At 49.8% G+C, this 11,937-nt stretch overlaps 2 protein-coding genes and 1 long non-coding RNA gene across 3 annotated transcripts in view; 2 read left to right on the top strand and 1 right to left on the bottom strand.

Moving 5' to 3' along the window:
• The window catches only part of HOXA3 (homeobox A3), a 3,996-nt gene extending 1,643 nt beyond the window's left edge, over positions 1-2,353 (top strand). Inside the window, 1 exon segment of the mRNA XM_010855397.1 lies at positions 647-2,353. Coding sequence (XP_010853699.1) covers positions 647-1,449 — 803 coding nt within the window. The 3' untranslated portion in view covers positions 1,450-2,353.
• A 3,657-nt stretch (positions 2,354-6,010) lies between these two features.
• HOXA2 (homeobox A2) lies at positions 6,011-8,685 on the top strand. Its single transcript, XM_010855391.1, has 2 exons — positions 6,011-7,246; positions 7,881-8,685. Exons 1-2 carry the CDS (start codon positions 6,868-6,870, stop codon positions 8,618-8,620), a joined length of 1,119 nt encoding a protein of 372 aa, XP_010853693.1. The 5' UTR covers positions 6,011-6,867; the 3' UTR covers positions 8,621-8,685.
• Positions 8,686-9,103: 418 nt separating this feature from the next.
• The window catches only part of LOC104999787, a 4,586-nt gene continuing 1,752 nt past the window's right edge, over positions 9,104-11,937 (bottom strand). Inside the window, exon 2 of the long non-coding RNA XR_826658.1 lies at positions 9,104-9,580. This is a non-coding gene — a long non-coding RNA (uncharacterized LOC104999787). The remainder of the gene's footprint in view (positions 9,581-11,937) is intronic.

Here is an 11,937-nt window from a genome sequence, read left to right as displayed (position 1 = left end):
AGCTGGGGCATGCTGCTTGGTGACATGAAGAACCCTAATTAATGGCATCCAGCACCAGATGCCTGGGCCTCCCCACCAGAAACGGGATTTCTTTTCAATGGGATCTCCTTCTTTGGCCAGAGAAAGCCTTCCAGATTGGAGCTTCCACTCCAGTCCTCTTTACTGGACAGAGTAAATAAGAGGCCAGTGGAGGCAACTGTCCAATCCGTCAGTGAGATAGTGATGGAGGGAAGGTTTATTGAGTGTATATTAGGTGCCCCACATTCCAGTTACTGTAAAGGGAATAAACAGAATGAGACCTGCCCACGCAGAGCTTGTAGTCTGATAGGGCAAAGGATCAGGAGATGAACCAGAAACTGAATAGCTCCAGAAGGGAAACACAGTGTAGGAATGCAAACAGGGCGTTCTGCTTTTCTGTTCCTTGCCCCCTTGGAGAGGCTTATGACTTGCAGCTTTAGTCAGTGAGAAACTGCTGACACTGTTTCCCTACCAGGACAGAAAATAGTACCTACGTCCTTCTTCCTCTTTCTGGGCCCTGATAGATGGAGGGATCTTTGGGGCCTGGAGGAAGGAGGGGCCTGGCTAGGTCAGGGGCTGGGCGGGGCAGCCCCTGATGCCACTCTTCCTCTCTCCTCTGATCTCGCAGGGGAGAGCTGCGCAGGTGACAAGAGCCCACCTGGGCAGGCATCATCCAAGAGGGCGCGCACGGCCTACACAAGCGCGCAGCTGGTGGAACTAGAGAAGGAATTTCACTTCAACCGCTACCTGTGCCGGCCGCGCAGGGTGGAGATGGCCAACCTGCTGAACCTCACTGAACGCCAGATCAAGATCTGGTTCCAGAATCGACGCATGAAATACAAGAAGGATCAGAAGGGCAAGGGCATGCTGACGTCATCAGGGGGTCAGTCCCCAAGTCGCAGTCCCGTGCCCCCCGGCCCTGGCAGTTATCTGAACTCTATGCATTCGCTGGTTAACAGCGTCCCATACGAGCCCCAGTCGCCCCCGCCTTTCTCCAAGCCCCCTCAGGGCGCCTATGGGTTACCCCCCGCCTCCTACCCTGCGCCCCTGCCCAGCTGCGCACCGCCGCCTCCACAGAAACGCTACACGGCGGCAGGCGCGGGCGCGGGGGGCACACCTGACTATGATCCACACGCGCATGGCCTGCAGGGCAACGGCAGCTATGGGACTCCACACTTACAGGGAAGCCCCGTCTTTGTAGGGGGCAGCTACGTGGAGCCCATGAGCAACTCTGGCCCGCCCCTCTTTGGCCTAACTCACCTGCCCCACACAGCCTCGGCTGCCATGGACTACGGGGGTGCTGGGCCACTGGGTAGCGGTCACCATCATGGGCCCGGGCCAGGGGAACCGCATCCAACCTACACGGACCTTACCGCCCACCATCCTTCTCAGGGAAGAATTCAGGAAGCCCCCAAGCTCACCCATCTGTGATGGTGGGCTTGGGGCTGCGCGCCAGGAGAGTCCCCCCCCCCCCCCCCCCCGCCCATCTTTCTTCATTTGCTTTTTTTGTTTTAAGGTTCTTTCTGCACCTCCCTTTCCTCTCTTCTCCACCCGCCCCGCTCTCCCCCGACCCGTTTTGTTTTCTTTGGTAACACGTTTTTATGGTTTATGTGACGTAGCAATCTTGGTTGCTGGAATGGCTGTTGGTATCCGTAGCGATATGTATCTGCTCCCGCCCCTCGCTGGGCCGTTGGCCTCGCACCCTTTACCTTCTCTACTCTTTGATCAGAAACAGGGTATATGAACAAATTTTCTAGCCGAGTTGTTCAATGTGAATTTGTTCGTACATTATGGCTCCCGAGGGGAAGCAATTAATTTTTAGTTTTTTTTTTTTTTTATTGCACTTCTTGTAAAGAGCGAGAAAAAATCAAAGGCGCTTTGAGACAGGGGCTCCCTGTACAAGGATGACTAAGTGTACGTCTTTCCGTGTGTGTATGCTGGTGAAGTCAGATTTATTTATATTTTTTTTGCAAGCATTGAATAAGTTTTAAATATTATTTATCCCCATCCGTCTGTATTTATATTAAAGAAATTCTGTACCCTGATTGTTCAGAAGGTTTCTTGGGCCTTTTGTTCAATGGTGTATTGGCATACATAGAAAAAAATTTTATTCGAAAGGGAAATATAATTCCTTTATAAAGATGGTAATGATGCAATAATACCAGAGAGGATCCAGCTTTTGAAAACAGTGATTTAGGTTTGTAACATCCGGCGAAACTGAAAAAAAAAAAATCTGTAAACGCGAAAAATGCTAGATTTGTTTTGAAAGTTCTACATTCCTTGCTGCTCACATTCTGAGAAACAAAACAAAAAAAATAAAGTTTATTCTGAATAATATCCGTGTTCAGAAGAGATTCTTTGGCCAAAGAGAAGGGTCTGCATGGAGTCCAGGCGGAGGCGAATTGGAGGAGCAGGCCGCGGCAGCCCTCCAGCTCCGGCGTGAGGCCTGGCTAAGCGGCTCGCCCGGGAGCGCGGCGAATTCTCGGGGAAGGCAGCCGGAGCTTCTGGCGGCGGCCGCTCTGGAAACGCCGAGCTGCCAGCCCGCTGGGCTGTCCGGTTCCCAGCTGCCACCGTGGCCAGCCGCGGGCGCAGAGGCGGCGGAGTGCTGAGTGCGGAAGGAACAAAGGCGACCCCGCTGAGACGCGGAGGGGGGCGCACAGGTGACCCGGCAGCCCCGCCAGGGAGTAAGGTAGGGCTGTCTTCTCCACGATCTTTCTCGGATCAAAGCGGACCAGCCAATGCCTTAACTCGGGGAATCACCGGCTGCGCTGAGGATGCATTTTCTAGGAGCAACCCAACGTCCGCGGATGCTTCGCTGTTCCTTACCGCTCCAAGAGGAAAGAATCACAGCTAAAATCGCCCCTGGGAGTGGGGCGGTTCGAAAGAGACTATGGTTCACCCACGACTCCAGCAAAAGAATGGCTGAACTCCGAGGAGCCTCCTCAAGTCCTTCCATAGACTGTTTGAGTCCTAGCATTGGCTTCTTCCCGGAATATAGGATTTGGCATTCTCTGGATTTATTTCCTCTCCTTCTTCCCTCCCTGTTTTCCTTTTATGGCCCAGGGGGAGGGGGAGAGAGAGAGGAGATTGGTATCTTTCTAATAAAAATGCAGTTTTACAAGTACTTATTTTATTTGATGCTACAGGAGCTAAACATTATATTTCTATTGCTGGATTTAAGGAGGGCTGCCTACTGACTGGCTGGCAGAGGCAAAGGCAGGCACAGGAAAGGGAAATACTTTCATCTTCAGATTAAAGAATTGCTCAGAGAAGAAACCAAAATCAGAAAACGCAAACCTCAGAACTGCATCCCCATCAGCAACTGCCCCCTCCAAAGCAGAAAGTGAGGAACCACCTGTGTCTGGGTATCAGGAGCATCTGATGTGAGAAATATAACCCCCATCTCCCTGGATTGTATCTTTCAGAGGCAGAGATGGGAAATGTCGCCATTTTGTTTGCAATCCAAAATATACATCATCATGGCCTCTATCTTTCCCCTAAGAAACTCCTGAAGATGAGCTTTCAAAACAGGCAATGGAGCCATTTTAGGGGTACCTACTGGGCCTGGAGGAGCTGCTTTTAGGGAACCTCCTGAAGTCTAAAAAAAGAAAAGAAAAAGACTGGGAAGATGCAAAGCCAGGCAGCTGTAAAGCGCTGGATGTTTCACTGCTAGAAGTGCTTCCCCCAAATCTGTCCTGGAGCTCCTGCTATATTTATTTTATTTTTTTCTTTTCAAAAGAGTTTAGGATGTGGAAGAAGTAGATTTTGCTCTCTACCCAACTCCAACATCCCTGCTGAAATATGGCGCAACTCAGAAATGCAAAGTTGGAAAACCAGCCTTTTCTCCAGTTAGGACTGTAGCTTCCACCCTTTTGCTTGTTCATATATGAATACAGTAGGCTGAGCAGACAAGGGAGTCTTCTGTTAAGTAATAATTTTAGAGAAGTGTGTAAAATTACCTGGGAGAATACAGGACAGTGGGGGGAGGGGAGAAAGAGAAGGCAGAGAGAGAGAGAAAGCTACCCATCCAGAAAGAAAAAAATCTTTCAGGGATACCACTATTTATAGTTTCTAAAATCTACCCTTTAGCTGAGGAAGAACTGGTTTGGAGGTGTCCACCTTCCTTCAGGGCAGATTTTTAAAGTGAGATTCCAATATGATTTCCCATATCTTGCCAGTCAAGACATTCATTTTGACTTTCAGAGAAAAAATATCAATCTCAACCCCCGTTTTCTAGATATTAAAAAGAAATATGTATTAAAATATCTCCTGAGTTAAAGTAATAGATTTGGGGAAGATTTCAATGTTGAGTGGTTAAAAAAAACTGGGGGGGGGGGTGGTTCTTCCAGATGGTATTTGAATTAAGGCCGCTGAGGCGAGCAGAAAGCTCTCACCCACGCAGCCCCTGACAAAGCCTCAGCGATATGGGGGCAGCGTTGCTTCCTCTCCACACTCCCCCTCCCCTTAAACTCCTCAATATTTTCTGGTAAAAGCAAATGCCAAAAGTCACCATCCCAAAGTCCGCAAAGCACCTTTCCTAAAAGCAGCCCTCTAACTCTGCTGCCAAAAATATCTTTAAAAAGACTAGTTTTCCTTGTTTACTTGCGTTTCCTGCTCTCCTCTTTGCTCGGCCACATTTGATCTTGGAAAGAGCTCGAAGCTGAAATGTGTTCTTAAGGGCCAGAAGCTGTCAAGGCTTTTGGTGAGCAAGATTGATCGCACCCAGACTTCCTTCAGAGCTTTGTTTGGAATAAAAGCAAGAAAACTGAAAAAACCTCACATTTTCCAAAATAGCTTCTCTATCTGTAAGGCATTGCTCTGGGCTAGTCAATGACGGAGGCCACTTTCTATCTAATTTCCAACCCAAGCCCTCTTTGATGCCAGCCTCAGAGATGGAGTCCTGTCCTTGTGGCTTGGTCAGCCTTTCTTGTTTTCTACGTAGATTTTTCTCCCCCAACAATCTCTCTCTCCCTGGCCATCAGAATGATTTATTTTCCTGCCACTGATGCCTGCCGGCCAGGGGGAGTCTGATCACTTGGTCCATTTCAAAGAAGCAAAAGCGAATCATCATCCTCGGTGTGGGGGAAAAGAGATACCTTCAGATTGCTCTCTCAGCCTCCTTCCCTTTTTCTGCCTTGGTGGATTTTTGCAGTTATTGTTTGGTATCTAAAGGTGTTATCTTTTGAACCCTCCAGCACAGTCCAAGATGCGCTCGGTCTCAAGTCTCCGAGTTGGAAAAAAAGACAGTGAACAGAGAAACAGAACCTTTATAATTCCTCCTTGGGTCGCCCTCTCTCACCCGCGGTGCTGTTTCCAACAGACCCTGAGTGCAAACATTCCTGGTGGCCAAGAAGCAGGACAGTTCAGGAGACAATTCTGGCTGCCAAGGAGCACTCACTGCATCTGAATCAACAAGCCCCATCAGAGCGACAAGGATGAGAAGAAGGGAAGGAGAAGAAAAAGAAAAAAAGAACAAGCAAGCTCTTTCTCCCTCCGTGCTGCTAACTTCCAACAGACTTCCTCGAAATCAGAAATACTTACCGCACCCGAGCCCTACGGGTATGAAACCCAGAATGCCAGGAGCCGCACGCGCCTGCTCGGGGCGGCATTTCTTTGGCTGGCCGCCGCCCTGGCTACAGGGATTTGGGCACATGGATCTGGGGTTGTTGTCTCGCTTGGCACATGCTTCTATCTTTCTCGAGCCACTCCTGAAAAGTTGATGGCGCAGGAGGGTCGGGAAGCCAGGAGAGCCGCCTCCCGTTTTCCGCTTCCCGCTGGAGCCAGATGCGAAGCTGTCGTGGAAAAGCCGGCTAACAATGGGCCGGGGTCCGGGGTCCGGGGGGCGCGGACTACGAGCTGGGCTTTGGGAGGGGGGGTGAGAGCCTGAGGGAAGTGGGGGGAGGAGAGGTGTACAGAAGGGAGAGGGAGGAGGAAGACGGAAGAGGGAAAAAAGAGGAAAAGAGGGAAAGACGGGAAGGAAAACAGAGGCAGATCAGTTCTGAGATCCAGGAACTGGTTTTAGAAAAAGCGGAGGAGGAAAACAGAAATAAAAGGGGGGAGCCCCCTAAATAATCCTTCTCTTTTTCTGTCCCCGACGCCCCTTACTCCGTCTCATCTCCCCTCTCCCTTTGCTTCTTCCTCTTGCCTTAGCAGAACTTGTGTGGCTGGGATGCGTGGCCCTCGGGTGTCAAAACTTTGAAGATTAATGGATTACTTTGTTAATGACTGCAGGCGTCAGACTGAGGTGCTTAAATGATTTGTGAGGTGCGAGGCGTCTTCCCGACAGTCCCAAACAATGCGCGGAGTGTGCGGGGGAGGCAGAGGGCGGCCGCCGGCGGGACCGGCAGCGGGGCTCAGCACTCGCACACTCACACACACTCTCAGGCGCACACACCACCTCCGTGTGGATCAGGAGGCAAGCAGGCACCTTCGCCCTCACGCACTGCCACGCATCCCCAACCCACACCCACATATATGTATTTTTGCCCTGAAAAAAGTGTAAATAAAGCCTCGCTGGCCCCCAATGAGGCGTTCCTTCCCGACTTTTTTGGATCAATCAAACAGACAGTGGCTTCTTTTGATTAAAGCCCAAATTGTCATTGGGCAGAAGCAATCATGTGACAGCCAATTCGGTCCAATTTCAACCTTGTCTCCATGAATTCAATAGTTTAATAGTAGCGCGGTCCCCATACGGCTGTAATCAGTGAATTAGAAAAAAAACACCCCAGCAGCGATCTTCTATGATAGATTTTTTTCCCCCTCTGCGCTCGCCTTTTTCCTGGGCCTTGCCCCCCCAAACCCCTCCAGAAGAGGGAACTTTTTCTCCGAGGGGGCTCCAAGGAGAAGGCCATGAATTACGAATTTGAGCGAGAGATTGGTTTTATCAATAGCCAGCCGTCGCTCGCTGAGTGCCTGACATCTTTTCCCCCTGTCGCTGATACATTTCAAAGTTCATCAATCAAGACCTCGACGCTTTCACACTCGACACTGATTCCTCCTCCTTTTGAGCAGACCATTCCCAGCCTGAACCCGGGCAGTCACCCTCGCCACGGCGCTGGCGGCCGCCCCAAGCCGAGCCCCGCGGGCAGCCGCGGCAGCCCAGTGCCCGCCGGCGCCCTGCAGCCGCCCGAGTACCCCTGGATGAAGGAGAAGAAGGCGGCCAAGAAAACCGTGCTGCCGCCCGCCTCGGCCGCCTCCGCCACCGGCCCTGCCTGCCTCAGCCACAAAGGTCAGTCCAAAGACTTGGCCCCAGGTCCTGGGACCCTCTTCCCCTTCTGGGTTGCCCTGAGAGCGGTTATGGGGGAGGGGAGCGTGGGCTGGGAGAGAAGGGGGAGAGGGAGAGATGCTTGGCTGCTTTCCCTTCCCCTGTGGGCTCAGGAGTGGGTTTGATGTGGAGACAAGGGATCCACAATGAGACATATATATATTTTTAAGAAGGGGGTGGGGGAACTTTCCCTAACTTATGTAATGTGGGATGATTTATTTGAGTTGGAACTGACCTCCTCTTGTCTAGTTGTCCTAGAGTTTGGCTTTTTGACAGTAATGAAGAGTGATAGATCGCTCTTGCTCAGCTAAGCAGCTGATGCATTAATTATAAATTGTGGTGTGGCTAATATAAAGTTTGCTCCCGGATGGAGAGGTTGGGGGGAGCTACAGGCAGGAATCTGATGGAGGTGGAAGAGATGGGTCTCCCCAGGCTAGGCTCCCAGGAAGGGCAGCACAATAGCTTTACTGCATCCAGGGGCGGCCATTTTGTTGCAGTTGATCTTTTCTGCTATATTTATTCTCCAGTGGAATAACCCCGCTCGGACCCCTCCACCTCCAACTGTGCGTGTGTCTCTTGTTGGTTTCCCTTTCCTCAGAATCCCTGGAAATCGCCGATGGCAGCGGCGGGGGCTCTCGGCGCCTGAGAACTGCTTACACCAACACGCAGCTTTTAGAGCTGGAAAAAGAATTTCATTTCAACAAGTACCTTTGCAGACCCCGAAGGGTGGAAATTGCAGCGCTGCTGGACTTGACTGAGAGACAAGTGAAAGTGTGGTTTCAGAACCGGAGGATGAAGCACAAGAGGCAGACCCAGTGCAAGGAGAACCAAAACAGCGAAGGAAAATTTAAAAGCCTCGAAGACTCTGAGAAAGTGGACGAGGACGAGGAAGAGAAGTCGCTCTTTGAGCAAGCCCTCAGCGTCTCCGGGGCCCTTCTGGAGAGGGAAGGTTACACTTTTCAGCAAAATGCCCTCTCTCAGCAGCAGGCTTCCAATGGACACAATGGCGACTCCCAAAGTTTCCCAGTTTCGCCTTTAACCAGCAATGAGAAAAATCTGAAACATTTTCAGCACCAGTCACCCACTGTTCCTAACTGCTTGTCAACAATGGGCCAGAACTGTGGCTCTGGCCTAAACAATGACAGTCCCGAGGCCCTCGAGGTCCCCTCTTTGCAGGACTTTAATGTTTTTTCCACAGATTCCTGCCTGCAGCTTTCAGATGCAGTCTCGCCCAGTTTGCCGGGTTCCCTCGACAGTCCAGTAGATATTTCAGCTGACAGCTTTGACTTTTTTACAGACACACTCACCACAATTGACTTGCAGCATCTGAATTACTAAAAACATTAAAGCAAAACAAAGCATCACAAAAAAAAAAAAAAAAGACCCCTTTGACCAGGTGGTTTTGCCTTCCTTTATTCTAATTTTTATTTTATTTTCTTCTTGACTTACCCTCTCCCTCTTTTAAATGTTGGAAGATTTTTCTGTTTAGTGATTCCCTTGACCCAGTTTCAGAGTCATCTTTTCTCCAGACTATTTTGGAGTTTTAGTTGTTTTAAATCTAATCCAACAACCCTCTATGTGATTTCCTGAAAGCAATATATGAGGCCTGCAAGAAAGTGATCATATAATTGTATCTTCACTTTCTTTTTATTTTTGTATTACGTTAGGGTGCATTGTCATGCGTATTTTTGGTAGAATAAATTCTCCTTTGCTATAAGTAGCTTTCTTATTTTTTTCCTCCCCCTCTTTCTCAAGGCTCATAACAGTTTCTTTTTCCTCTTTTAGTCTAACTTGGTAAATAAAATTCTGGTCACAATCCACTTTCTTTTCCAATTTTAATATATTTATTGAATGGGCATATTCAAAGTCTTCAACAGACAGAAACAGCAACAATAAGGAAAGCCAGAAAAGGGTTAGGGCTTCTGAGAAGTGTGTTTTGCTTTTTGTTTTTTTTTTTTTTTTAAGGGAATGGATTAGGTTTTCAACATAGAGGTTCAAGCCATAGATTTAAATTGGCAATAGAAACAGGATTGGGCAGCCTGAGTTGGGCCAAGCCCAAGCTTTTGAAAGTGGAGAAATAAAGTGCCTACAGAAACCTCCAACTCCAGGAAGGAGGAACATGGAGTTTCTTTAACAAGCTACCAGTCTCCAGGTCAATAACTAAGTTATCAACAATTCATTTATTTATACATGTTTGTTTCAAATATCTACATCCCAACTCCCTCCCCCACAAATGCCAAAACATTTTCAGTGTGGTTGATTAGTCTCCCAGCTGTTGATGGGTCCAGGCAAACAGGTCTAAAACAGAAAAACAAAAATAAAACAAAACAATGGTTACTAGCTGGAAAATGCACTTCAGAAAGGCTTCTTTCCAATCCTCTGGTTCAGTCATTCTAGGATTCTTTTTTTTTTTCCCCAGGGTCAGAAAAATCAATATTTCATTCTTAAATCTGTTTACATGGCAAATAATGGATCATTAAAGCTTTGAAGTCAAGTTAGCAAGATGAGATTTAAAGTGGAGTGTTTCTACACCCCAGGTTATAGATTAACCCAGTTTCTAGAGAAAGAGAAAAAGCACTTTAAATGAAATATCAATAAAATGTGATCTAGGGATGTTGCTGGGTTGTTCTGTTTTTTTTTTTTTTCTCCCTTCTTATGTCTCCCCATGTTTATTTTTCCCTTACTGAGCTCTGTTCTGATGGCTACTTACCGTGAGAAAACGCAGAGTGTAAGCAACATGTGTGGGGGGTGGGTTGATTTAAGAACCCGGCTCTTAATAGCAAAGGATTGGAAGTTATGAGGAAATCGCGATCTTTCTCCACGGATTTACTGCCTACCTCCCCCACCTTTTGCCCCCTAAATCCTGGCAGCGGCGGAGGCGAGTGAGGACCCGGGTAGGTCTCCTGCCCTCCGCGCGGAGCGGAGCGGAGCGGAGCAGGCGGCCGGGCCGCGGCCAGGGCTAAGCCGCTGCTGTTTGCGATTCATCCTCCACTCATAAATCAAACGCTTTCTATGAATGAGAATGTCATCAAAGAGATCAATTGCAGGAACACATGCACAAATAAAAATCCTCTTACGTATTTGCCGGGGATCCCCGTCCGAAAGCATTAAGTTAGAAGGCGTTTAGTCATAATTCATTTTTATTGCTCTTTTAAAACAACAGCAGCTTGGCTGAGCTGCGGATGCCATGAACAGCTCCAGGCCTCGGCGGCGTTTTGTCTCTTCCTCGCTCCTTCCCTTTCTAGTACAGCCATGAAAGGCGCTTTGAGCCCAACAAGCGGCTTGCAAGGGACCGGGCTCGCCTTTCATCCAGTCTTCACGGGCGGTTTAAGAGATTTTGGCTCGAGTCGTGGGGTGCTGGCCTACATGCCCCACGGACCTCGGGTCTCCTACCCGGCGGAATGAGCCCTGGGATTTCGTGGGGGTGGGGAAGGAACCGCGCTACGAAAGCCCCCGGGCTCGAGGCCAGAGGAGGCTGCCTTTGTGAGCCGCACGGGGAGAGCGGCGCTCTGGGCGACCAGCTTGGGCGGAGTCGGCTCAGCCACGGGAGCCTGCCTGCCCCGAGCGGTGCGCGGAGGCGGGTCGGTAGCCCGCCGCTGTGCAGCGGACTTGTGTGCGAGCGAAAGCTTATGTGTGATCCCAAGAAAAACATTCCACCCACGAAGGCCGGGAAAAGAAGCCCGGAGGGGGGAAAAGAAGCCCGGAGGGAGGAAGAGAGGTGGAGAGAGAGGAGCTCAGAGGCCCAGAACTAGCAGAGGAAGGAGAGAGGTTGCAGACTGGGGTGACTTTGTGGTGTGAGCCCTGCGGTGGAGGGGGTCGTGCAGACCCGGGCCGAGGAAGCCAACAAAGGGACAGGAGTGAGGCAAGGGCCAGAACCTACCGACGAGCTTTGGCTGGAAGAGCAGGTCGTCCGCAAAGCCAGCCTGGACCCCCTAATGTCCTGTCTCCTTCCCCCCAAGAGCCCCTTCTCTCCCCCCTGGCTGGACGCCTGGCACTCCCAAGGAAGCCACCTCCAGGAGGGCCTCCTTGCCTTTTCTCTTCTCCAAGATGAGGTTCTCTAGGTGCTGAAATGGGGGGCGGGGGGGAGACAGGAGTGACCTTTTCGGGCCTCCCTCTTAACTATGATTGGGGATAGGTCACAGGTCACAGGAAAATACCTTTCAAAAGGAAATGTTTAGGAGAAAATGCGCCTTTGCTTCTGAAGGAATCCACAGTCAAATGTATGTCCGTTTTCCCTCTTGAGGAGACAGATTAGGAGGGAATTTGTATAGGTGGAGAACAGAACACAGAAACCTGAAAGGCTAACGCCTCTGAAATGTGCCTGCGTCAAGCAAAATTTCCTTCTTTTAACCGGGGAGGGAAAGCTGGAGGGGAGTGGGAACCCCAAAGCCACACACGATCAGATAAATTTGATCCGTTGGATCCCCATGTGGTGAACATGGTCAGAGTAATATCTGTACAGCATTGGCTGCAAAATTCTTGTATGATGTCTGGACTTCTTTTACCTAAGAATGCATCAATTCTTTGCCTCTTTTTGGCCTTTTCTCTCTACAAGCCAAAGGCTGACACGAGGCCTAATAATAAAGAGCAGTTAACGACCCCGTGGGCATCGGGGTAAGAGGAAGGTGATGGAGAACAGGAACGCTGTCCTGGGA

The sequence above is a fragment of the Bison bison genome, unplaced genomic scaffold (assembly GCF_000754665.1).
Source record: "Bison bison bison isolate TAMUID 2011002044 unplaced genomic scaffold, Bison_UMD1.0 scf7180017864364, whole genome shotgun sequence".
NCBI classification, from domain to species: Eukaryota; Metazoa; Chordata; class Mammalia; order Artiodactyla; family Bovidae; genus Bison; species Bison bison.
Note: the sequence above shows the minus strand (reverse complement) of the source record. Positions and strands in the feature narration are given on the sequence as shown.

Coding starts and splice junctions, on each gene's coding strand:
- HOXA2 (XM_010855391.1), top strand. CDS start 6,868: ATGAATTACGAATTTGAGCGAGAGATTGGTTTTATCAATAGCCAGCCG. Junction 7,247..7,880: donor TGCCTGCCTCAGCCACAAAG/GTCAGTCCAAAG, acceptor CCCTTTCCTCAG/AATCCCTGGAAATCGCCGAT.